The sequence below is a fragment of the Salvelinus namaycush genome, chromosome 40 (assembly GCF_016432855.1).
Source record: "Salvelinus namaycush isolate Seneca chromosome 40, SaNama_1.0, whole genome shotgun sequence".
Lineage (NCBI taxonomy): Eukaryota > Metazoa > Chordata > Actinopteri > Salmoniformes > Salmonidae > Salvelinus > Salvelinus namaycush.
In genome coordinates this window covers 1,018,263-1,044,867 of record NC_052346.1, presented here as the reverse complement: position 1 = coordinate 1,044,867, position 26,605 = coordinate 1,018,263, and the positions used below count along the sequence as shown (strand labels likewise).

Genomic DNA, 26,605 nt, shown 5'->3' with positions numbered 1-26,605 from the left:
TGCAGTCGCAAAAACCATCAAGCGCAATGATGAAACTGGCTCTCATGAGGACCGCCACAGGAATGGAAGACCCAGAGTTAGCTCTGCTGCAGAGGATAAGTTCATTAGAGTTACCAGTCTCAGAAATTGCAGCCCAAATAAATTCAAGTAACAGACACAATTCATATCAACTGTTCAGAGGAGACTGTGTGAATCAGTCCTTCATGGTCAAAATTTCTGCAAAGAAACCATTACTAAAGGACACCAATAATAAGAAGAGACTTGCTGGGGCCAAGAAACACGAGCAATGGACATTAGACCAGTGGAAATTTGTCCTTTGGTCTGGAGTCCAAATTGGAGATTTTTGGTTCCAACCGCTGTCTTTGTGAGACATGGTGTTGGTGAATAGATGATGTGTATTTCCCACAGTAAATCATGGAGGAGGAGGCAGCAATACGCCATCCCATCTGGTTTGGGCTTAGTGGGACTATCATTTGTGTTATATGTGTTATTTCATAGGCGCAAAAAGCATACATTTCAATTATGTAAGGAATTGGCAACTCGTTCTCATTCTGAGAAATAAGGGAGGCCACTTGATTTCATCATCTAAACAAAGTATAACAGTTAGTATAACAGTCTTTGGCTAAAATAATGTCACACACGACAAGCTGTACTTGGTACTGCACGACAAACTGAGCATGAATTTTCCAGGATCAATTTTCATTAATAGTGCTGTTTTAGTAGTGTCTGCTTTGCATGCAGTTTGAGGAGTTGAGACATAAAAAGGGTATTGTTAGAAAGGTTAAAAAATAATGTCTAAATGTCTTTCAGTGTCCTTATGACCGATTTTGTTGGACCAAACCTCAAATGCAAATGGCGAGTTAAAACCGCTTGTCAGAAAGGAAGAAGTGATCTCTCATCTTTGTTGTTGTGAGTGGCAGGGTAAGGGGCTTGGAGTTTGTGAGTAAATGGGAAGGTGCGCACAGCACAGAGTGAAGCGAAAGAGATGAGACCAAAAAGACAACATGAGAACAAGTGGACATAAATGCTCATGAAAACAATACATTTGTGATGGGGTAAGACAGTCGATCCAAGCTTACGAGCCATTTATATATAGGTTGTATTCATTTAAAAGTCCCAAAATGGATGTACCAATCACCAACTTTAGCTTTAATTGTCCTGCCTAAAGCATCACTTATTAATTCAGATCAGAGCAGTTCAGCGAGATAGGAAGTGATAGCAGGAGACTCACTGTGTTGAAGTTGGGGAAGAGTCCCACTGCTGATGTGGTTTCCACCGGGAAGGACATGAAGGACTTCATATCCAGAGTGGACTGCATCATAACAGGAGGGGTCCGCACCAACGCCGGGAGACAGCTGCTATTGAAGGCACTTCCTACAGAAAGAGAGAGAGAGAACGCAATTTTGCAACAGTAGAGAGAGACAAAGCGACAGTGAGGGGAGGAAGAGACAGAGAGAAATTAGATACGTAAATGTCTTCCAAACTCACAGGAAACCATGGTTATATCTGCAGTAGTGCTTGCACACACATGTAACTCATTCCTACAGACGGCATCAAGAGGACGGAGGAAGAGGAGATGGAGCGTGGATAAGTATTTTATTCAATTTTCTATTTAACCTTTATTTAACTAGGCAAGTCAGTTAAAAACAAATTCTTATTTACAATGACAGCCTACACTGGCCAAACCCGGACAACGCTGGGCCACTTGTGTGCCACCCTATGGGACTCCCAATCACAGCCAGTTGTGACACAGCCTGGCTTTGAACCATGGTGTCTGTAGTGACGCCTCTAGCACTGAGATGCAGTGCCTTAGACCGCTGCGCCACCTGGGAGCCCAAGTATTCAGTGATGATGCGTGAGAGAGTAACAAGACACACACACACGACATGCCTTCAGAATTTTCCTACTGCATCACTTTTTTTGCTCCGCCACTGAGCTCATGGATCCCCTCACAGAAAATCATGTCATACAGTACGACGCACCAAGGGACTAGAATGCACCTGTGCTGAGGCAGCATGGTAAATCTGCGCCCAGTGAACCATTGATACAATCCCACATCAATCCAGTCAAACATGCATGCTGAATCTCCAGAAAACAGTCCCACTCAAAATAACCCAACACATCATAATATATAGCATAGTACATCCATTTTAGCAGACAGTTTTATCAAAAGCGTCGTACAGTTATGCATGCATACATTTTTAGAATGGCTGGCCCCAGCAACCCCAGCGTTGCATCTATATACAGGCTATAGATAACCAGTCTAATACACACTGAAATGTAACTTGCAATATCTTATAACAACATTGTAGTTCATAGATCTTGACTTAGATCATCACATAATCCATTATTGATGATGTGTAAGCAGACAGAATTCTATGAAAGCGTATATCACATTTCAAATCAAATCAAATGTATTTATATAGCCCTTCTTACATCAGCTGATATCTCAAAGTGTTGTACAGAAACCCAGCCTAAAACCCCAAACAGCAAGCAATGCAGGTGTAGAAGCACGGTGGCTAGGAAAAACTCCCTAGAAAGGTCAACTGCTGAAATCCAATTAAAAAGAAAACGACAACAATAAATCAATAACAAGTTTGCAATTTCTGCAGCATTACATCACAACAGGACGAATACATCACAGCAGAGTTTCAGAAAACGTGTCTAACTTTATTTTCAAGATCTTTTCAGATAAAAACACACACTTTGGCATGCGGTTTTAGAGGAACGGAGGATCCTTGAGGCAACGTAAAGAAAGGTCTATTTGTTTTTTATTACCTTTATTTAAGCAAGGAGTCAACCATTTATACAAGGGCCTCTTTCAAAGGAAGCCCTGCATCTACAATTCCATTAGAGAAAATCAAATACAATATAAAACAAGTCAAATACCACACAACACACATTTACAAGAAAACAATTACATTCCTCAATAAGAAGGTCCCCAAACAATATTTTAAATTGCCCGAGCGGCACAAAAACATTCAATTGTAATGTATTTTATAGTTGGTTCCAGCAATGAGGTGCTTTAAAATTAAATGCAGATTTACCTAGTGTGGTGGAGACCTGAGGAACCTCAAGAGTTAACTTCTTAGGGATAGCCCCCTTTTTTTCAATTTCGCCTAAAATGACATACCAAATCTAACTCTCTAGCTCAGGCCCTGAAGCAAGGATATGCATATTCTTGGTTCCGTTTGAAAGGAAACACTTTGAAGTTTGTGTAAATGTGAATTGAATGTAGGAGAATAAAACACAATAGATCTGGTAGAAGAAAATACAATGAAAAAAACTAACGTTTTTTTTCTATCACCATCTTTGAAATGTAAGATAAAGGTCCCAGTTCAAGCAATCACTCTAAGTCCGATGGTGTCCACAAGATGGCAGCAGTCTATGTGCAACGTTTCAGACAGATAACTTGAAGTATGAGCAAACTACATGACATTTAGTGTGAAGTCACCCAGGTACATTTGGGCAAATCGTGAAGGAGACATTTGCATTCATATTACATTTTTCTGCAAGAATATCATCAAATCTGTATACTTGGACTTTGATTTAGATTTTCTGGTATTAGTAGCCATATTATTAGTTCAACATTTGCAAAACAACCAATTTTCATAACTTCATAACTCTGAATATTATTATAATTTTTGTCCAAAAGGAAAAGGCATGCTGTTGTACAAGGTTAGTAGCTACATTTTATGACACATACAGGGTTACCAGATACTCCCGTAAAGGCCAGCTCATTGGCTATCTAGCTAGCCTTGTTGACCCTGATTGGTGCTTATTTGACAAAGTTAGAGTCGTTTAAGTGAAGACCGCCTGCGTCATCGGTGTGCCATGAAGGCGTCGCTCTCTGACCAAATATGGTGTCCTATAGGATATACTACACCGCTAAGGATATAGTGAAGTCTGGTTACATTCTAGGATCTCTGAGGAATACATGCAAACTTGATTTGGCTGGTTGAAACAACGTTCAGGGTTAGATTTTCACAGATTCCTTTCTTTGCAAATTGAACGAGTGGAAATACAAAATTGATCGTGCAAGCTATATGGACCTTTTTAGTATATGAAAATGATTTTATCTAACAAAACGACACTTCATGTTATCTCTGGGACCCTTTGGATGATAAATCAGAGCAAGATATCAGAACGTAAGTACACGTTTTACCTTCAGAGGTGAATTTATCAAACCTAATGTGCGTGAAAAGAGTGTTTTGTTGTTAGGAGCTCTTCTCAAACAATAGCATGGCATTTTTTCGCAGTAATAGCTACTGTAAATTGGACAGTGCAGTTATATTAACAAGAATTTAAGCTTTCAGCCGATATAAGACACTTATATGTACCGACATTTGTTGTTTCTCTAGATTCTGCGATCGTGACAAGGCGCTGCATGATTTACAACTGTCCCGTTGACAGGATGCCGATCCGTTCCAGGAATGAGGTGCTTTAAATTTAAATGCGGATTTACCTAGTTCGGTGGAGACTTAGCAACCAAAAAGGGAATACAGAAGTGATCTACGGGACTTTAATGAAGACCAGCCAAACTTTTGGGTAAGTCTCTGAGACATCTAACATTTTCCAGTTGCCTTTCCTGTTGAAGTGGATGAAAAGCATGCCGTGTCATCTAAGGGAACCAATAACTCATGCACATCTGCATGGAATAAGGTCAACGTAAAGAGTGTTTATTGAAAACATGGAGTAGGCAAACTGACAGCTTAATCCAGAGTTTTAGGTTAACGGCCTCAATTAGATCCTCTTTCCTAAGGTCATACCAAACTCTCAATGCAATGGAGCATCCCTCTCATAATCTCTTTTGATTAAATATTAATTTGACAATGTAAGGCCATAGAATTTTTTTTGGGGAACAAAAGCTATTGGTGCCTGAGGGTAGCCTTGTCGTTAAAGCATGCATATGATTCCTCTGCCTGCGATGGTACAGCATCTAGCAGCTCCCTTCTCTCTATCTCCCCTTAATTTCGTCCTATATCTGTTAATAAACAATAAAAAATGGATGGACAGTAACATTTTGCAGGTATACTTTTACTCATTAAAACATGATTGAGAGATTTTGCTCAAATATCAATATAAGTTATAGCACAGTACACCAGTAGCAAATATACACTAGTCATATTAGTGGTGCTGCAATCAGAAAGAAACGTATGCTAACAATCTCTTTGAACTCTCATCAATATTCAAAGCAGTGATCGCAGCTCCACAGCCAGACTGGAGAGAGACAAAAACAACCGGCACACTCTGTTCTGAATAACATCAAGGCAATTTGAAATCTGAAATGGTCACTAAGGGAACACAATGATGATTCAAAGAAATGTTAACCAAATTACAATACCAAAACAAAATTATTTAATGGCAGCACGCACACACCCTTTTTTTTAGCCTGGATAATACCTGCCAGCCTTGGACTGTTTTTCTCCACTACAACGCCAGATTCCTGCCGTAAACCCTGTACCATTGATCATCACATCTAGCTAGCTGCCACTGAGTGACCCAGCCCCGAAGTTAGCTCTGAGCCAGGCGCATCTCCTGGCTAGCAAACGAAATTACCACAACTACAATACCTCTTTCGCCATCTGGCCCGGTCCCTTCATCGATACGGCGCCCCGCCGTACCACCATGACTGGTCCGCAGACGTATTTCCATCAGTTGTGCCTTCAACCGGCCTTTGCCGGACGACGGAGCAGACGCTTCTACTTACCCCGGACTGCTAACTTTAAACGCCGTGTCTCCCGCGTGCTAGTGTAGTAACGAATACCTAGCGGCTTCCCCGTTTCATCTATTGCTGCACACTGGACCCTATGATCACTTGGCTACATAGCTGATGCCTGCTGGACTGTTCATTTATCACGATACTCCACTTTGTTTACCTTTGTTTATCTGTTGGCCCCGAACTCAGGCCCTGTGTGTAGTTAACTGACCCTCTCTGCCCATTCATCGCCATTTTACCTGTTGTTGTTGTCTTAGCTGATTAGATGTTGTTGTCTTACCCGTTGTTGACTTAGCTAGCTCTCCCAATCAAAACCTGTGATTGCTTTATGCCTCGCTTTATGTCTCTCTCAAATGTCAATATGCCTTGTATACTGTTGTTTAGGGTAATTATCATTGTTTTAGTTTACTGCGGAGCCCCTAGTCCCACTGTACATGCCTTAGATACCTCCTTTGTCCCACCTTCCACACATGCGGTGACCTCACCCAGTATAACCAGCGTGTCCAGAGATGCAACCTCTCTTATCACTCAGTGCCTGGGCTTACCTCCACTGTACCCGCACCCCACCATACCCCTGTCTGCACATTATGCCCTGAATCTATTCTACCACGCCCAGAAATCTGCTCCTTTTATTCTCTGTCCCCAATGCACTAGACGACCAGTTTTGCTAGCCTTTAGCCGTACCCTCATCCTACTCCTCCTCTATTCCTCGGGTGATGTGGAGGCTAACCCAGGCCCTGCGTGTCCCCAGGCACTCTCATTTGTTGACTTCTGTAATAGAAAAAGCATTGGTTTCATGATTGTTAACATCAGAAGTCTCCTCCCTAAGTTTGTTTTACTCACTGCTTTAGCACACTCCGCCAACCCTGATGTCCTTGCCGTGACTGAATCCTGGCTTAGGAAGGCAACCAAAAATTCTGAGATTTCCATACCCAACTACAACATTTCCATCAAGATAGAACTGCCAAAGGGGGAGGAGTTGCAATCTACTGCAGAGATAGCCTGCAAAGTTCTGTCATAATTTCCAGGTCTATGCCCAAACAGTTCGAGCTTCTAATTTAAAAAATGTATCTCTCCAGAAATAAGTCTCTCACTGTTGCCGCCTGTTATAGACCCCCCTCAGCTCCCAGCTGTGCCCTGGACACCATATGTGAATTGATTGCCTCCAATCTATCTTCAGAGTTCGTTCTGTTAGGTGACCTAAACTGGGATATGCTTATCACCCCAGCAGTCCTACAATCTAAGCTAGATGCCCTCAATCTCACACAAATCATCAAGGAACCCACCAGGTACAACCCTAAATCCGTAAACATGGGCACCCTCATAGATATTATCCTGATCAACTTGCCCTCCAAATACACCTCTGCTGTTTTCAAATCAGGATCTCAGCAATCACTGCCTCATTGCCTGCATCCGCTATGGGTACACGGTCAAACGACCACCCCTCATCACTGTCAAACGCTCCCTAAAACACTTCTGCGAGCAGGCCTTTTTAATCGACCTGGCACAGTTATCCTGGAAGGATATTGACCTCATCCCGTCAGTCGAGGATGCCTGGTCGTTCTTTAAAAGTAATTTCCTCACCATCTTAACTGACTTGCCTAGTTAAATAAAGGTAAAAACAGGTCTCTTAGGGTATGTCTCTATAAGCTTGGCACATCTAACCACTGGGATGTTTGACCATTCTTCAAGGCAAAACTGCTCCAGCTCCTTCATGTTGGATGGGTTCTGCTGGTGTACAGCAATCTTTAAGTCATACCACAGATTCTCAATTGGATTGTGGTCTGGGCTTTGACTAGGCCATTCCAAGACATTTAAATGTTTCCCCTTAAACCACTCGAGTGTATGCTTAGGGTCATTGTCCTGCTGAAAGGTGAACCTCCATCCCAGTCTCAAATCTCTGGAAGACTGAAACAGGTTTCCCTCAAAAATGCCCCTGTATTTAGCGTCATCGATCATTCCTTCAATTCTGACCGGTTTCCCAGTCCCTGCCGATGAAAAACATCCCCACAGCATGAAAACCACCACACTTCACTGTGGGGATGGTGTTCTCAGGGTGATGAGAGTTGTTGGGTTTGCGCCAGACATAGCATTTTCCTTGATCGCCAAAAAGCTAAATTTTTGTCTCATCTGACCAGAGTACCTTCTTCCATATGTTTTGGGAGTCTCCCACATGCCTTTTGGCGAACACCAAACATGTTTGCTTATTCTTTTCTGGCCACTCTTCCGTAAATCCCAGCTCTGTGGAGTGTACGGCTTAAAGTGGTCCTATGGACAGAGCTTTGCAGCTATTTCAGGGCTATCTTTTGTCTCTTTGTTGCCTCTGATTAATGCCCTCCTTGCCTGGTCTGTGAGTTTTGGCCCTCTCTTGGCAGGTTTGTTGTGGTGCCATTTTCTTTCCATTTTTTAATAAAGGATTTAAATGGTGCTCCGTGGGATGTTCAAAGTTTCGGATATTTTTTTATAACCCAACCCTGATCTGTACTTCTCCACAACTTTGTCCCTGACCTGTTTGGAGAGCTCCTGTAATAGTTCTGGGTGTAGCTGGTGCAGAGGAGTCAGGCGCAGGACAGCAGAGATGAGTAATACACGTAATTTTACTCAAGACTTACAAATACAAGTCGAATATACCTAGCCCACAATAAGGACTGTAAATACAACAAACAATCAAGCACAAAAACCATGGGGAAAACAGAGGGTTAAATAATGAACATGTAATTTGGGAATTGAAACCAGGTGTGTAAAACAAAGACAAAACAAATGGAAAATGAAAAGTGGATCGGCGATGTCTAGAAGGCCGGTGACGTCAACCGCCGAATGCCGCTCGAACAAGGAGAGGGACCGACTTCGGCGGAAGATAGTGCCGCTTGCTTGGTGGTGCCCCTTGCTTAGTGGTGTTGCAGACTCTGTGGCCTTCCAACGAGATCATGTGACAGATCATGTGACTGTTAGTTTGCACACAGGTGGACTTTATTTAACTAATTGTGTGACTTCTGAAGGTAATTGGTTGCACCAGATCTTATTTAGGGGCTTCATAGCAAAGGGGGTGAATACTACATATGCACACACCACTTTTAAGTTTTTTATTTATTATAATTCTTTTAAACAAGTAATTTTTTTCATTTCACTTCACCAATTTGAACTATTTTGTGTATGTCCATTACATGAAATCCAAATAAAAAAATATTTAAAATTACAGGTTGTCATGCAAAAACAAATAGGAAAAACGCCAAGGCGGGTGAATACTTTTGCAAGGCACTGTATGGAATCATTTAGTAACTAAAAAAGTGTTAAACAAATCAAAATATTGTTTTTTTTGGATTCTTCAAAGTATTCACTCTTTGCCTTGATGACAGCTTTGCAGACTCTTAGCATTTTAAAATAAGGATGTAACCTAACAAAATGTGGAAAAAGTCAAGGGGTCTGAATACTTTCCGAAGGCTCTGTACTTCCATTCATTTTTTCAACTGGTACCCCCGGACCTTCAGACGGGTATTCTGAGGACTGTGGGCGTCCTAGAGCAAAATAACCAACATGTACATGTTCGCGAGAGTCTCGCCATTCCACGGAAATATTAGTGTGTAGTTTAAACTGTTTAGACGCTACAGACAGAAGTTGGCAGATTGGCTGTACCGACATTAGACAGAGTCCTAAGACGCTTGTGGGGGGTCGTAGAGCAAAACATGTTCGTGAGAGTCTCATCTTTCCATAGAGGGGTCATAATAGTTTGTAGGCCAAACCGGTCTGATGCTGCAGATGATTTTGTGAGAAGATTGAAGGTTCCCTTCTATTAGAAGCACCTGATGCAGGCTGGGTGAAATGAAATTAGGGCTTATCACAAACTTGAGTCTGCATGCCAGGGAGGACTGATTCAATCGCAGAGGCAGATGACCTGGTGGGAGCAGAGGCTAATAAGTAGAGACCTGCCAGTCATAAGGCAGAGTTGGGTTAGAGCAGTGAACAGGGTCACCAAACAGAAAATATGCACCACTTCCTTAAAGAATGTAAATTTCAGAGCATCTGTGCATAACACTGAGGCTCCATCCCACATAATTAAGTCATAATTAAATATTGCTTGCTAATATGGACAAATGCAAAGACAAATCCAACATGTTGGCATAAAATGAAAGTAGAGTGGTGGATCTCAACGTGGAAGATATTAGTAATTTCTAGTGTGAATGAAATCATAAATACGGGAGCACCTGAGATCTCTCTCTACAGCAGCGTTTTCCAAACTCGGTCCTTGGGACCCTAAGGGGTGCAGGTTTTGCTCTAGTAATACACAGCTGATTCAAATAATTAACGCTTGTTGATGAGTTGATTATTTAAATCAGCTGTATAGTTCTTGGGCAAAAACCTTGGGTTCCCCAGGACCGAGATTGGGAAACGCTGCTCTACAGAAAAAGAAAGTCCAGATTCCACATGGGAAATAAACATAGACAGCCTTTATAAGTCAAAGCCAGTGGCAGAACAATTGGAAAACAGGCTACAGTAATGCTTTTATAAGATATAGAATCTCCAATTGCAATTAGGCCTAACTTAAAGAACACAGGTGGTAGAGAGCCAGTCAGTGTGGGTCTGTGAAGTTCACATCTGCAAAGTATTGGGTTTTTATTCTACTATTATTTCCTAGTATCATTGTTACCAGTCATTGCATTAAACAGTGACACATACAATGAAACACATACAGTACAGTACATGAAAAGTTCACAAGATGAGGACAGGAAGAGGCGACGATACCCAATGAAACAAACATGCAGGTAAACCACTGCAGACACCAACCCAGGCACATCTAAGCTGTAGCTAAATGCAAACCCGTCTCCATTTAGCAGCCAATAACACTATTAGTCTCACACACAGAGTGTATCTCAGTGAAATCGTTCATTTGGATGAATATCAAGACACTTTAGGCCCTTGAAAAGTCCACTAAACAGGGAAAAAACAGGAGATGAAACACAAAACAGTTGTATGACTCACACTGTAAATGAGATGCTGAATACAGTAGCATACACAATAAAATCGATCAAATGAAATTGCCTTCCATTGCATTCTCTTCACTATTTTGAGACCACATATTACCAGAAGGAATCAACAAAATGCCCAAGATGCACTTCTCATAAGCTGTCATGAAACACAATGTAAAGATATAAAGCACAATGCCATAGCCTACCATTGCATTCATTGAATGCACTGAGCTAACCTAACTTCTTCGGGATAGGGGGCAGTATTCGGAAGTTCAGATGACTGAGGTGCCCAAAGTAAACGGCCTGTTACTCAGGGCCAGAAGCTAGGATATGCATATAAGTAGTAGTATTGGATAGAAAACACTCTGAAGTTTCTAACACTGTTAAAATAATGTCTGTGAGTATAACAGAACTGATATCGCAGGCCAAAACCCGAGGAGAATCCATCCGGAATTTCTTTTTTGAGGTGACCACCATTTAAAATGCCTGTCTATGGGAAAATCAAAGGAATACCTCCCAGATTGCAGTTCCTATGGCTTCCACTAGATGTCAACAGTCTTTAGAAAGAGTTTCAGGCTTGTTTTTTGAAAAATGAGCTAGAATTTGTAGTTTTTCTAGGTGGCTCTCATTTTGACTGTAGTGTTGTTGCGCGCGTGGATGAGGGCGCGGTCTTCGTTATTTATCTCCGGTAATGAATATACTATTCTCCGTCTTAAATTGTATCATTTATTTACATATTAGGGCACCTGAGGATTGATTAGAAACGTTGTTTGACTTGTTTGGACAAAGTTTATTGGTAACTTTTGGGATTCCTTTGTATGCATTTTGGACGTGTGGAACAGGTGGATTACTGAATCAAGCGAGCCAACTAAACTGACTTTTTTGAGATACAAAGAAGGACTTTATCGAACAAAACAACCATTTGTTATGTAGCTGGGACCCTTGGGATTGCAAACAGAGGAAGATCTTCAAAGGTAGGTGATTTAGTTTATCGCTATTTCTGACTTTTGTGTCGCTTCTGCTGGTCTGGAAAATGTTTTTAATGCTTTTGTGTGGGGGGCTCTGTCCTCAGATAATCGCATGGTATGCTTTCGCTGTAAAGCCTTTTTGAAGTCTGACAAAGCGGCTGGATTAACAAGAAGTTAACCTTTTAAACGATATAAGACACTTGTATTTTCATGAATGTTTAATATTAAAATTTTTGTATTTGGAATTTTGCGCTCTGCAATTTCACCGGATGTTGTCGAGATGGGGAGCTAGCGCCCCACCTTTCCCAAAGTTAACCAAATGTTAAATTCTGAACAAAAGGGTTTGACAAAGAAAACAAACGGTCAAGCACATTCTCACAGCAATCAATTAATTCCCATCACAAAACATCACCCTCGCTGTGTAAAAAATATACTTTCATAAACTGATTTTATTTAGGGCATGTTCTTGTTGTTTCAGCTTTAAGAATTCCATGGAAACAAAGGGCCTGCTTAAGGAGAGGAACTTCCCTTAATTTTCTCCTGACAGTGGAACCGACACACACACACACACACACACACACACACACACACACACACACACACACACACACACACACACACACACACACACACACTGATCTTAAGACATGTCCTAGATGGTAAAGTAATTACTGCTGCAAAGTTGTAATTAGTAACAAAACAGACAATATAAAGGTAGATACTGTAATACACTCATATTGCTTTGAGCTCAACACTGTACAACTGCAGTTGAACATGCTGGCATTTCTACCTCAGTTTAACCAAGTCGTGTCTGATAGGAGCAACTGTTCGCCCCCTGGACCATTTGCCAGACGGGCCGAGTGGTCCCAGCAGTGCTCTGTCTCAGGGTCAGTCTGGTACAGACCCCATTGGTGTTCTCCAGGGCCCTATGAGGACAAACACACACAAACACGCTCACAGAGGCACACACACCCAGACATTGGTATGCATGCATGTGCACAAGCAGAGACACACACGCATGCTCACGTACAAACACAACCACACACACACGCAAACACACAAGCGTAATACATCCTTTCACTGTTAGCAGTGGAAACAGGTCTACTCAGACAGCAGTGTAGTATGTTACACCAGCTATTCAATATCGGTGCGAACGCCATTTCATCGAGTCGCCAAGTGACAGTTCAGTCATTCAGTCAGGGTGATCTTTCAGATGATCGCTGCTATATTCAGAGTGACGCGTTGTTATCATTCATTTTAAGTTGACAGGAATTTCCACAATAACAACTGATGTACTCTCCTATCTGGGATTGACAGCAGGAAGGGAATTTCTCAGCTTGATAACTAGTGTGGCATCTCCTAGAATTTGAAGCAGAAGTAGGATCATCATCAATGCTCTTTCAAACACCTTCACAATTCACACAATTCACTTCAACATCCTCTGTTCTGCTGGCTGTTCACATAAGGAACTGTGAGATTGAAATATGCGCTGTGCTCCTACTCTAAGACATGGGAATGCAACAACAACTATATATTGTATTATGTAATGGCAAACAGAGGATAGCACAGCTATTGTCTTCAAACATATCCTGGTTGGACTACTTAAGACATTTCCACATTTCAAAAACCTATTAAAATTTAGATCAAACAAACAATTCATTCCAGACAATTCTACAGACACAGGAGTGTTCTGATATCAGCACAAACTGCCTACACCATGTCAACAGACGCCTTCACCACACACTGCATGCTCCCATCAAATCAAAAGGAATCCAACTGTCCAACTCACCTAAAAGCATGCTTGCACTATGTAGTGTGACCGTGAATACGCCTGAGTACATCCCATGCAACTCCCCTCCTGGTCCACTTTGGCATTCTGCTGTCACTGCTGGCTCTACTGTGAGGACAGGGGAACACACGCTGGGGCGCGGTGGGGGGAGGAGGTGGCTGGTGCCAGGGGGAGGGGAGGGGAGCACTGCTGTGCTAACTGCCAGACTCACCCAGACAATAAAGCAGCTGTCAGTGGAGCAGCAGCCACAGCAGAGGTAGAAGGTAAACTGTAATATGTAGGAGGTACTAGGTAGGAACAGTTACTGTAGGAGGTAGGAGGTATGAAGGTACGAGTTACAGTAGGAGGTAAGCGGTAGGAGCAGGCACCGCATAAGTTACAAGGTAAGATATAAGAGGTAATAGTGAGCGACTGTAGAGGGGTAGGAGGTAAGAGCTACAGTAGGAGAAAGGAGGTAAGAGGTAGTATATAGCATATTTGAGGAAAGAGGTAAGAGGTAGAAGGAGATCAATCAGCCTAGGAGGTAAGAGATAAGGTGTAGTGACAGTAGGAGGAAAATATATATATTTTTTAAATGTAACCTTTATTTAAGTAGGCAAGTCAGTTAAGAACAAATTCTTATTAACAATGAAGGCCTACACCGGCCAAACCCAGACGACGCTGGGCCAATTGTGTGCCGCCCTATGGGACTCCCAATCACGGCCGGATGTGTTACAGCCTGGATTCAAACCAGGGACTGTAGTGACACCTCTTGCACTGAGATGCAGTGCCTTAGAATGCTGCGCCACAAGGTTGGAGGCTGAAGCTAGGAAGTAGGAGGTAAAAGTTAGGATGTAAGAGGTAGGAAGAAGGATCAGCAATCAGCAGATCAGGAGATGATCACCTTCACCAGTGTAACCACAAATCAGAAATATCTAGGTCTCTTCACAATAGTTTTCAGATAATGGGGGAAGGAGAGTGAGTACAACAAAAGCATCACCCTTCAATGGCGTAGATTTAAGAGCTGAGTTAATCAGTTTTATAAGTTCTGCTCCTGGCGTTCGTTCCCGGAGAATAGGACTTCAATCAGAGCTGACCCACTGCCTCTCTGTTGCTATGTGTCTAGTTGTGTATGGTGAGCAGACACACACAGACACACAAAGGTGGCGTTAGCAAAGGACACTGTGTGATAGCTTGCTAGGAGGACACCTTTATACAGCAGGTGGGAGGTGGGGATGACACAGGTAGATAGCTAGACAGTGTCCTTCATCCCCGAAAAACTCAGGTAATACTTTTATTTCAAATTTATTTTCTTCACATTATAATCGCATAGCCAAAATCGAAAGTGTCATACAAGCATGAATCAAAGTTTATTTGTCACGTGTGCCGAATACAACAGGTGTAGACCTTACAGTGAAATGCTTACTTACAGGCTTTATCCAATAGTGCAAAAAAGGTATTAGGTAAACAATAGGTAGGTAAAGAAATAAAACAACAGTAAAAAGACAGGCTATATACAGTAGCGAGGCTATAAAAGTAGTGAGGCTACATACAGACACCGGTTAGTCAGGCTGATTGAGGCAGTATGTACATGTAGATATGGTTAAAGTGACTATGCATATATGATGAACATAGAGTAGCAGTAGCATAAAAGAGGGGTTGGCGGGTGGTGGGCGGGACACAATGCAGATAGCCCGGTTAGCCAATGTGCGGGAGCACTGTTTGGTCGGCCCAATTGAGGTGGTATGTACATGAATGTATAGTTAAAGTGACTATGCATATATGATAAACAGAGAGTAGCAGCAGCGTAAAAAGAGGGGTTGGGGGGGGCACACAATGCAAATAGTCCGGGTAGCCATTTGATTACCTGTTCAGGAGTCTTATGGCTTGGGGGTGAAAACTGTTGCGAAGCATTTTTGTCCTAGACTTGGCACTCCGGTACCGCTTGCCATGCGGTAGTAGAGAGAACAGTCTATGACTGGGGTGGCTGGGGTCTTTGACAATTTTTAGGGCCTTCCTCTGACACCGCCTGGTGTAGAGGTCCTGGATGGCAGGCAGCTTAGCCCCAGTGATGTACTGGGCTGTACGCACTACCCTCTGTAGTGCCCTGCGGTCAGAGGCCGAGCAGTTACCGTACCAGGCAGTGATGCAAACAGTCAGGATGTTCTCGATGTTGCAGCTGTAGAACCTTTTGAGGATCTCAGGACCCATGCCAAATCTTTTTAGTTTCCTAAGGGGGAAAAGACTTTGTCGTGCCCTCTTCACGACTGTGTTGGTGTGTTTGGACCATTCTAGTTTGTTGTTGATGTGGACACCAAGGAACTTGAAGCTCTCAACCTGCTCCACTACAGACCAGTCGATGAGAATGGGGGCGTGCTCGGTCCTCCTTTTCCTGTAGTCCACAATAACCTCCTTAGTCTTGGTTACGTTGAGGGATAGGTTGCTATTCTGGCACCACCCGGCCAGGTCTCTGACTTCCTCCCTATAGACTGTCTCGTTGTTGTCGGTGATCAGGCCCATCACTGTTGTGTTGTCTGCAAACTTGATGGTGTTGGAGTCATGCCTGGCCATGCAGTCGTGGGTGAACAGGGAGTACAGGAGGGGACTGAGCACGCACCCCTGGGGAGCTCCAGTGTTGAGGATCAGCGTGGCAGATGTGTTGCTACCTACCCTCAACACCTGGGGGTGGCCCGTCAGGAAGTCCAGGATCCAGTTGCAGAGGGAGGTGTTTAGTCCCAGGATCCTTAGCTTAGTGATTAGCTTTGAGGATACTATGGTGTTGAACGCTGAGCTGTAGTCAATGAATAGCATTCTCACATAAGTGTTCCTTTTGTCCAGGTGGGAAAGGGCAGTGTGGAGTGCAATCGAGATTGCATCATCTGTGGATCTGTTTGGGCAGTATGCAAATTGGAGTGGTCTAGGGTTTCTGGGATAATGGTGTTGATGTGAGCCATTACCAACCTTTCAAAGCACTTCATGGCTACAGACGTGAGTGCTACGAGTCTGTAGTAATTTAGGCAGGTTGCCTTTGTGTTCTTGGGCACAGGGACTATGGTGGTCTGCTTGAAACATGTTTGTATTACAGACTTAAATCAGGGACATGTTGAAAATGTTAGTGAAGACACCTGCCAGTTGGTCAGCACATGCCCGGAGCACACGTCCTGGTAATCCGTCTGGCCCCGCAGCCTTAAATATGTTGACCTGTTTAAAGGTCTTACTCACGTCGGCTACGGAGAGCGTGATCACACAGTCATCCGGAACAGCTGATGCTCTCATGCATGCCTCAGTTTTGCTTGCCTCGAAGCGAGCATAGAAGTGATCTAGCTCGTCTGGTACGCTCGTGTCACTGGGCAGTTCACAGCTGTGCTTCCCTTTGTAGTCTGTAATAGTTTGCAAGTCCTGCCACATAAGACGAGTGTCGGAGCCGGTGTAGTATGATTCAATCTTAGCCCTGTATTGACCTTTGCCTGTTTGATGGTTCGTTGCAGGGCATAGCAGGATTTCTTGTAAGCTTCTGGGTTAGAGACACGCACCTTGAAAGCGGCAGCTCTACCCTTTAGCTCAATGCGAATGTTGCCTGTAATCCATGGCTTCTGGTTGGGGTATGTACGTACAGTCACTGTGGGGACAACGTCCTCAATGCACTTATTGATAAAGCCAGTGAATGATGTGGTGTACTCCTCAATGTCATCGGAAGAATCCCGGAACATGTTCCAGTCTGTGATAGTGAAACAGCATCTGCTTCATCTGACCACTTATTTATAGACCGAGTCACTGGTGCTTCCTGCCTAAATTTTTGCTTGTAAGCAGGAATCAGGAGGATAGAATTGTGGTCGGATTTACCAAATGGAGGGCGAGGGAGAGCTTTGTATGTGTCTCTGTGTGTGGAGTACAGGTGATCTAGAATGTGTTACCCTCTGGTTGTACAATTAACATGTTGATGGAAATTTGGTAGAACTGATTTAAGTTTCCCTGCATTAAAGTCTCCGGTCACTAGGAGCGCCGCCTCTGGGTGAGTGGTTTCCTGTTTGCTTATTTCCTTATACAGCTGACTGAGTGCAGTCTTAGTGCCAGCATCTGTCTGTGGTGGTAAATAAACAGCCATGAAAAGTATAGCGGAAAACTCTCTAGGCAAGTCGTGTGGCCTGCAATTTATCACAATATACTCTACTTCAGGCGAGCAAAATCTAGAGACTTCCTTAGATTTCGTGCACCAGCTGTTGTTTACAAATATGCACTGACCGCTCCCCCCTCGGAATTGACAGGGGCGTGCTCAAGAGTGGGGGACCAATGGGAAGTGGGCTGCAATCACACACTATTGGCAAGACGTGTGTAGTAGTACACACACCACAGTCCCTGTCCATTGTCACTCAAAAATTGTATTTTAAAAATAATGGCCACCTAATATTTGAAAATACGCACACACTGTGCATGTGCAGGCCGGTGTGTGTGTGTCGGGATTGGCAGGGGGGGTGTCAAAACTATGAACATAACAGAATAGTCAATTTCTCCTCCGAGAGGCGAACCCAGGACCTTCAGATTGGTCAGATAACTAGTTACCAGAGCCATAAAGTCATGAACCCTGCTTATTTCTACCATTTATCTTCTTAAAATCGGATTTTAAATCTAACCTTAACTTCAACCCTAACCTTAATCACACTGGTGACCTTATGTCTAACCCTAACCTTAAAATATGTATTTTTTAAATACATGAATTTGTGTTTGTGGTAACTATCGGAAACTCTTCAGATTCCGTGGCGGTGGCATTAACGCTTACGCTATGAACCCTGTCATGAACACATCTTGACATGGACAGTATGGTAATAACAGGACACTTTTGTCATTGTTCATTCACTCAATACTGATTGAACGTTTATTTTTCTTGCTTGGTTAAACGGGATCTTTAGTGACCACAGAGAGTCAGGACACCCTTTCAACATACCATCTGAAAGACAGCACCCTACACAGGGCAATGTCCCCAATCACTGCCCTGGAGTATTGGGATATTATTTTTTTTTTTAGACCAGAAGAAAGGGTACCTCCTACTGGCCCTCCTACACCACTTCCAGTAGCATCTGGTCTCCCATCCAGGATCAACCGTGCTTAGCTTCAGGAGCAGGCCAGCAGTGGAATGCAGGGTGGTATGCTGCTGGTGGTATGCTGCTGGCATGTAGAAAAATGTCACATTGATAATCAAATTAGCAAGCATGGCATTTTCAATTGACTGTACAAAGGTCGCGCAAGGACGCGATGATGTTGGTCTAGTTTAAACTGGGTGCCCTAGCACCCCCTGGCTACTTTTTACTTCAGGTTTTCGGGAATATGGATTTATTTCAAAGCCTAACTTCAAAATCAGTGCCTCTTTGCTTGACATCATGGGAAAATCAAAAGAAATCAGCCAAGACCTAAGAAAAAAAATTGTAGACCCCCACAGGTCTGGTTCATCTTTGGGAGCAATTTCCAAACACCTGAAGGTACCACGTTCATCTGTACAAACAATAGTACACAAGTATAAACACCATGGGACCATGCAGCCATCACACCGCTCAGGAAGGAGACGCGTTCAGTCTCCTAGAGATGAACCTACTTTGGTGCGAAAAGTGCAAATCAATCACAGAGCAACAGCAAAGGACCGTGTGAAGATTCTGGAGTAAACAGGTACAAAAGTATCTATATCCACAGTAAAACGAGTTCTATGTCGACATAACCTGAAAGGCCACTCAGCAAGGAAGAAGCCACTGCTCCAAAACCGCCATAAAAAAGTCAGACTACAGTTTGCAGCTGCACATGGGGACAAAGATCGTACTTTTTGGAGAAACGTCCTCTGGTCTGATGAAACACAAATAGAACTGTTTGGCCATAATGACCATCATTATGTTTGGAGGAAAAAGGGGGAGGCTTGCAAGCCGAAGAACATCCTCCCAACCATGAAGCACGGGGGTGGCAGCATCATGTTGTGGGGGTTCTTTGCTGCAGGAGGGACTGGTACACTTCACAAAATAGATGGCATTATGAGGAAGCAAAATTATGGGGATATATTGAAGCAACATCTCAAGACATCAGTCAGGAAGTTAAAGCTTGGTCGCGAATGGGTCTTCCAAATGGACAATGACCCCAAGCAAACTTTCAAAGTCGTGGAAAATGGCTTAAGGACAACAAAGTCAAGGTATTGGAGTGGCCATCACAAAGCCCTGACCTCAATCCAATAGAAAATGTGTGGGCAGAACTGAAAAAGCATGTGCGAGCAAGGAGGCCTACAAACCTGATTGTTACACCAGCTCTGTCAGGAGGAATGGGCCAAAATTTACCCAACTTATTGTGGGACGCTTGTAGAAGACTACCTGAGACGTTTGACCCAAGTTAAAGAATATAAAGGCAATGCTACCAAATACTAATTGAGTGTATGTAAACTTCTGACCTACTGGGAATGTGATGAAAGAAATAAAAGTTGAAATAAATAATTTTCTCTCCTGTTATTCTGACATTTCACATTCTTAAAATAAAGTGGTGATCCTAACTGACCTACGACAGGACATTTTTACTAGGATTAAATGTCAGGAATTGTGAAAAACTGAGTTTAACTTCTTGTCAATAGGGGGGCGCTGTTTTCACTTTGGAAAAAATCGTGCCCAAACTGCCTTGTACTCTATTCTAGATCGTACAATATGCATATTATTATTACTATTGGATAAAAAACACTCAAGTTTCTAAAACTGTTTGAATTATATCTGTGAGTAAAACAGAACTCATTTTGCAGCAAACTTCCATACAGGAAGTGAAAAATCTGAAAACGATGCTTTGTTCCAGGGCCTGCCTATTCAATTGCCTAATATTTATCGATATGCATGCACTTCATACGCCTTCCACTAGATGTCAACAGGCAGTGGAAGGTGGAATGGGGTGTCTAGCTTGATCTGAGGCCGAACAAGAGCTTTTGGAGTGACAGGTCTGGAAATGTCTTTGTCTTCTCTGGCGCACGAAGTACGTCGACATTGGCTTCTGAAAAGCGTTCGGTATACACGGCGGATATCTCCGGCTCTGATTTTATTTGATACATGTGATAATAACATCATAAAGTAGTTTTTTTCAACCGAGTTGTATCAGTTTATTCAACGTTTATTGGGACTTTTGGAATTTTCCGTTCTTTGCGTGAAGAGAAGATGGGCATGTTCCCCCCACATGGCTAGCTAAGGTTGCTAATTCGACAGGAGAAAAGGACATTCTAAAACCAAACAACGATTTATTCTGGACCTAGGACTCCTTGTACAAGATTCTGATGGAAGCTCAGCAAAAGTAAGAACAATTTATGATGTTATTTTGTATTTCTGTGGAAAATGTTGATTCCTATTCTCTGCCGTTTTGGCGGGCGCTGTCTCGCAATAACGCAAGCTGTTTGTTATGGTAAAGTTATTTTTAAAAATCTAACACGGCGGTTGCATTAAGAACCAGTGTATCTTTCATTTGCCATACAACAAGTATTTTTATGTCAAGTTTATGATGAGTTCTTTGGTCAGATTAGGTGAGTGTCCAAAATGGCTCCGGACATTCTGGTGAATCGATGCTACATATTCACAATGTATAACCACGGTTTGCAGCTCTAAATATGCAAATTTTCGAACAAAACATAAGTGTATTGTATAACCTGATGTTATAAGACTGTCATCTGATGAAGTTGTTCAAGGTTAGTGATTAATTTTATATCTTTTGCTGGTTTTTGCGAATGCTATCTATGCGGTAAATAAATGCGGTTGTGTGTTTGGCTATTGTGGTAAGCTAATATAATGCTATATTGTGTTTTCGCTGTAAAACACTTAAAAAAAATCTGAAATATTGGCTGGATTCACAAGATGTTTATCTTTCATTTGCTGTACACCATGTATTTTTCATAAATGTTTTATGATGAGTATTTAGGTATTTCACGTTGCTCTCTGTAATTATTCTGGCTGCTTTGGTGATATTTTTGATGGTAGCTGCAATGTAAAACTATGATTTATACCTCAAATATGCAAATTTTCGAACAAAACATACATTTATTGTATAACATGTTATAAGACTGTCATCTGATGAAGTTGTTTCCTTGTTAGTGACTAATTATATCTCTATTTGGTCGGTTTTGTGATAGCTACCTATGCGGTAGAAACATGGTGAAAATATGCGGTTGAGTCTTTGGCTATTGTGGTTAGCTAATAGAAATACATATTGTGTTTTCGCTGTAAAACATTTTAAAAATCGGAAATGATGGCTGGATTCACAAGATGTTTATCTTTCATTTGCTGTATTGGACTTGTGATTTCATGATATTTATATGCTATTATTTACTTGTGGCGCTATGCTAGGCTATGCTAGTCAGCTTTTACTGATGAGGATGCTCCCGGATCCGGGATGGGTGTTAAGTAAAGGTTAAATGTATTTGGCTAAGGTGTATGTAAACTTCCGACTTCAACTGTGAGTCCTCAGACTGTCTTATAAAGGGAAACTTGATTGGCAATTATAATAAGCTGCGCTATTTTCAAACCCTCAAATCCATATGGTTCCCTGTGGATTCCTGACAGCAGTATTTAAAGAAGAACATCAAAGCTGTAGTGGGGTTTACCTCAAATTGAAGTCTATGTTTCTCAGTCCCCCTTGGTAAGAGCATAAATCCTTAATTTTGCAGAAAATAGGAAAAAGTGGTTTCACATTGAGAATATTGAATCTTGTATGATATCACACGGTTCAGTTTATTCTCCAAGGACTTACTCACACAATAACTATTCGGTACGAGACAGAGACATCAGGACTAGAATACACGATTGGTGAACACCAAGCCAGAAGCACAATGATGCCTTTGAAGTACCGAACTAGAAAGTCAAATATGTGTACACAGACACAGTGCTCAGTGCTGCTGTCGGCACCCTGAATCCCCTTTGAAATGAAACTCATATTTAAATTTAACATCTCTCTTTAGAGAGAAGAGCCCATGGCTGCAAAAAGGAGAGACACACATACAGATTGAATTCTCTGCTATCAGAAATAAGTTTACCTGAGGGTTTTTCCAGTCTAACAGAAAGGGGTTAAAGGGATAGTTCACCATTTTTGTGTGAATTTTTAGCATATGTACTGCTTTTGACTTTCAACTTTCTTTCGGAAAAATGTTTTGGAACATGTAGCAATGTTAGTGGAAATGGATTGAATCAGCTAGCGGTGCATTGAAAAGTATGAGGAAAGAGAGGTGGAAGGGAAAGCATAACATGAGAAACAAACTTGAAATAAAATGTAATTATAACACCCTTTTGGTAAATCAGAAATAAGCTAATAAGTCACCTTTAACCTGCTAAACAACTCCATTATCCAGTTTGTAGTGGTCATACTATGCTGTTTGTCCTTTATTTCACAAACAGATCTGGTTTTCCTTCACAAACAACTGCTCAAAGGAGTCCGATATTCACAAAGGACCCATACAAACGTGTAGGTTATATACTCCATCTCACACAAAGAGCAGGCTTATATCTTTTGAATGGTTGGTCAGATTGGAGAACCCATGTCAGGTGTGGCATAAATGCTATCCTGTGTAACCAACCCAGCCTGTAACTCCACCATCGTAATGCCATGGGTAAACCACAGCGATGACAGCAGCTGTCTTTGCTCTCCCAAGGTCTCAAACATAAAACTTGGCCAAGGCGCTCCTTTCTTGTCTTCTGTGAAACTGGGTATGTGACACAACTTGATCTGTTTCACCTGTCTTTGTGCTTGTCTCCACCCCCCTCCAGGTGTCGCCCATCTTCGTCATTATCCCCAATGTATTTATACCTGTGTTCTCTGTTTGTCTGTTGTCAGTTCGTCTTGTCTTGTCAAGCTTACCAGCGTGTTTTTCTGTGCTCCTGTTTTCCTAGTCTCTGTTTTTCTAGCCCTCCCGGTTCTGACCAGTTCTGCCTGCCCTGACACTGACCCTGCCTGCCTGACCATTCAGCCTGCCTTGACCTCGAGCCTGCCTGCCCCCTACTGTACCTTTCGGACTCTGACCTGGTTTATGAACTTCTGCCTGTACCCAACCTGCCCATTGTATTTCAATAAATATCAGAGACTCGAACCGTCTGCATCCTGGTCTCACCCTGTTTCGTTATAGGTATGTGTCTCAATTGGCAACCTATTACCTACACTACGTTTGACCAGAGTCCAATGGGCTCTGGTTAAAATAGAAGTGCACTAAATAGGGAATATGGTGCCATCAGAGATACAGCTGAGATCCAATCCATGGAATCAATTTCCCAAGGCCTAGTGAGATGCTTTTACAGTACAACCAAGCAGCATCAAATGGAAAGCTTGTGTTGTTGGTTCCGGTTACATGCATATCCTTATTTTACACATCCCCACCCCAGCCCTAATCTCCTCCACAGGTGACAAGAAATGTAAGGAGAGGATAGAAATGGTTTAGGGTCTGCATGCGAAAGAGTGAACTCCCATTCCAAACACTCTGGCTCATAGCTGAGGAGATTTACACGTGGGTAGGAGAGTCTGATCTAATGCAAGGTCCTATAGAAGCATGAACAAGACGGACAAGTAGAGAGGGGCAGGGGAAAGTGTTTCTGAAATATGTGACTATTAATCACCGAAATAAAAGCTATAGTCAGGGAGAATCGAAAGTTTACAAAAAAGACCAACACAGGAGTATTTCTTGGGGGGGGGGGGATTTTGCCAGCAAGGCAGTATACCCAAATTTGCAGTGAGTGCCCGAATTCGGGGGGAGACCGATGTTCGTATGACACCCCTGACTGAGACATCTTGAATTGAAGCATATACAAGCACCTCTTATTTATTCACACCATCATACCATTAACCAGAGCTTAAGCATTATGCTACAGAACCCATATGCTCTCTACACCATATCCAGTATTGTCTTAGTAAAGATGTTCTGAGGCTAACATAATGCTGTCCTGTCTCCTTACCAATACAAAAGCTTGAGTATTCCCCTCAACACAACAAGCGTGGTGCTGTGTGTAGACTAAGCTACTAGACATAAGTAACAGAGCTCCCAGTGAAATCCAACCGTGTCATGATCTATAATTGTATCTCCCAGTGATAATGGCCTTTCATCCCAAACAGCTGACACACTCATCAATCACAGATCACACACTCCAGCTTTCATTTCCACAATGTTCACAACATCATTAACATTGAGTAGAACGGGACAGACCTTCCAGATAATCTTTGTGCTGAAATACCCTTTTAGCGTTGGTGGGGGTGCTGTATGTGTGACAGTGTGAATGAGTCAATGGAGTCATCGCTCTCGAACTGTCACTGTCATTTGAGCTGACGGAACAAACTATTGAAAGAGGTTGGTAAAGTGCGGTTTTGCTTTGCGTCATACAGTGCCAGATGAGAATAGACCAACGGAAAGACAAAACAGACAGACAAGCAGGCAGGCAGACAGGTCGACAGGTAGACAGACCAACAATAGGTGTGATGTGCAGTGCAACGAAACCCAAAAAGTCTGGATTTATCAAACAAAGAAATGTGGTTGGGCCAACGCTAACAAACAACCAATTTGAAGGCATTTTCACAATGCTGTGTGTTTTGACCTATAGTGCTGTATAATTAAAAGTTCAAAGAGTAACAAGTCCACCATTCCATTATTTTTATTGGCACCATTCACAACAAAAAAATACCCTCAATGTCCCAGTCTAACCAGTCAGAGGTGGGAACTTCTGAGAGCTTCAAGCTCTTGAAATGAATATCAAACAACATATGCACTGTTCATCAATGCAGTGTTTAGCAAGCTTGGGATTTGAATAATGCCAGTAATTGGGTGGGAGCCTTCTGAAACTTTCATTGGGTTCTTATTGATCTCAGGATGTAGTGCCTAGGCTTTGGCATTCTGGGTGTGTCCCGAAATGCACCTTATTCCAATATAGTGTGCTTCTTCAAATGGCACACTATTCCCTACATAGTGCACTACTTTTGTCATTTTATTCGGGGAAAAAAAGGGGCTAATCCTTAAGAGTTTTAAAAGTCGAAGCCGTTTGGGGGGGGGTTCCAAACTGACATATCGAAATGTTTTAAGGTGGTCACACTATGGATCATTGAACTATTTGATTTGGAATTATAGGATCCCTTCAGGGATAATTTTTTGGTTGATAATATATTGAATATTTGGACTTTACTACTACAGCCCAGAGAAACACACTGAATAACACATTCATAAATGGCAAAAAAGACAGTAAAAAAATATATTATAAGAAAAGGTTTTGAGGTGTTTGTATATCTAGGTGTTTGTATATCTATATCTAGGACATATAAGAAAGCTCAGGAAATACATATACACCGTACCGGTCCAAAGTTTGGACACACCTACTCATTCCAGGGTTTTTCTTCATTTGTACTATTTTCTACACTGTAGATTAATAGTGAAGACATCAACACGATGAAGTAACACATATGGAATGATGTAGTAACCAAAAAAGTGTTAAACAAATCAAAATATTTTGTATATTTGAGATTCTTCAAAGTAGCCACCCTTTGCATTGACGAGAGCTTTGCAGACTCTTGGCATTCTCTCAACCAGATTTATGAAATGCACCTGGAATGCATTTCAATGAACAGGTGTGCCTTGTTAAAAGTTAATTTGTGGAATTTCTTTCCTTCTTGAAGCGTTTGAGCCAATCAGTTGTGTTGTGACAAGGTAGGGGTAGTATACAGAAGATAGCCCTATTTGGTAAAAGACCAAGTCCATATTATGGCAAGAACAGCCCAAATAAGCAAAGAGAAATTACAGTCCATAATTTAGACATGAAGGTCAGTGAACTCGGAAAATTTCAAGAACTTTGAAAGTTTCTTCAAGTGCAGTCGCAAAAACCATCAAGCGCTATGATGAAACCGGCTCTCATTAGGACCTCCACAGGAAAGGAAATCCCAGAGTTACCTCTGCTGCAGAGGATACATTCATTAGAGTTAACTGCACCTCAGATTGCAGCCCAAATAAATGTGCCACAGAGTTCAAGTAACAAACACATCTCAACATCAACTGTTCAGAGGAGACTGCGTGAATCAGGCCTTCATGGTCGAATTGCTGCAAAGAAACCACTACTAAAAGGTAACCAATGGGGGCTGCAAGTAGCCTATTGGTTAGAGCATTGGGCCAGTAACCGAAAGGTTGGTAGATCGAATCCTCGAGCTGACAAAGTAAAAATCTGTCGTTCTGCCTCTGAAC

At 42.3% G+C, this 26,605-nt stretch overlaps 1 protein-coding gene across 1 annotated transcript in view; it reads right to left on the bottom strand.

The window, feature by feature from the left end:
• Nucleotides 1-26,605, bottom strand: part of LOC120033165 (zinc finger protein 385B-like) — a 97,783-nt gene that overhangs the window by 51,132 nt on the left and 20,046 nt on the right. Inside the window, exon 2 of the mRNA XM_038979449.1 lies at nt 1,232-1,374. Within this exon, the coding sequence (XP_038835377.1) occupies nt 1,232-1,374 (143 nt within the window). The remainder of the gene's footprint in view (nt 1-1,231; nt 1,375-26,605) is intronic.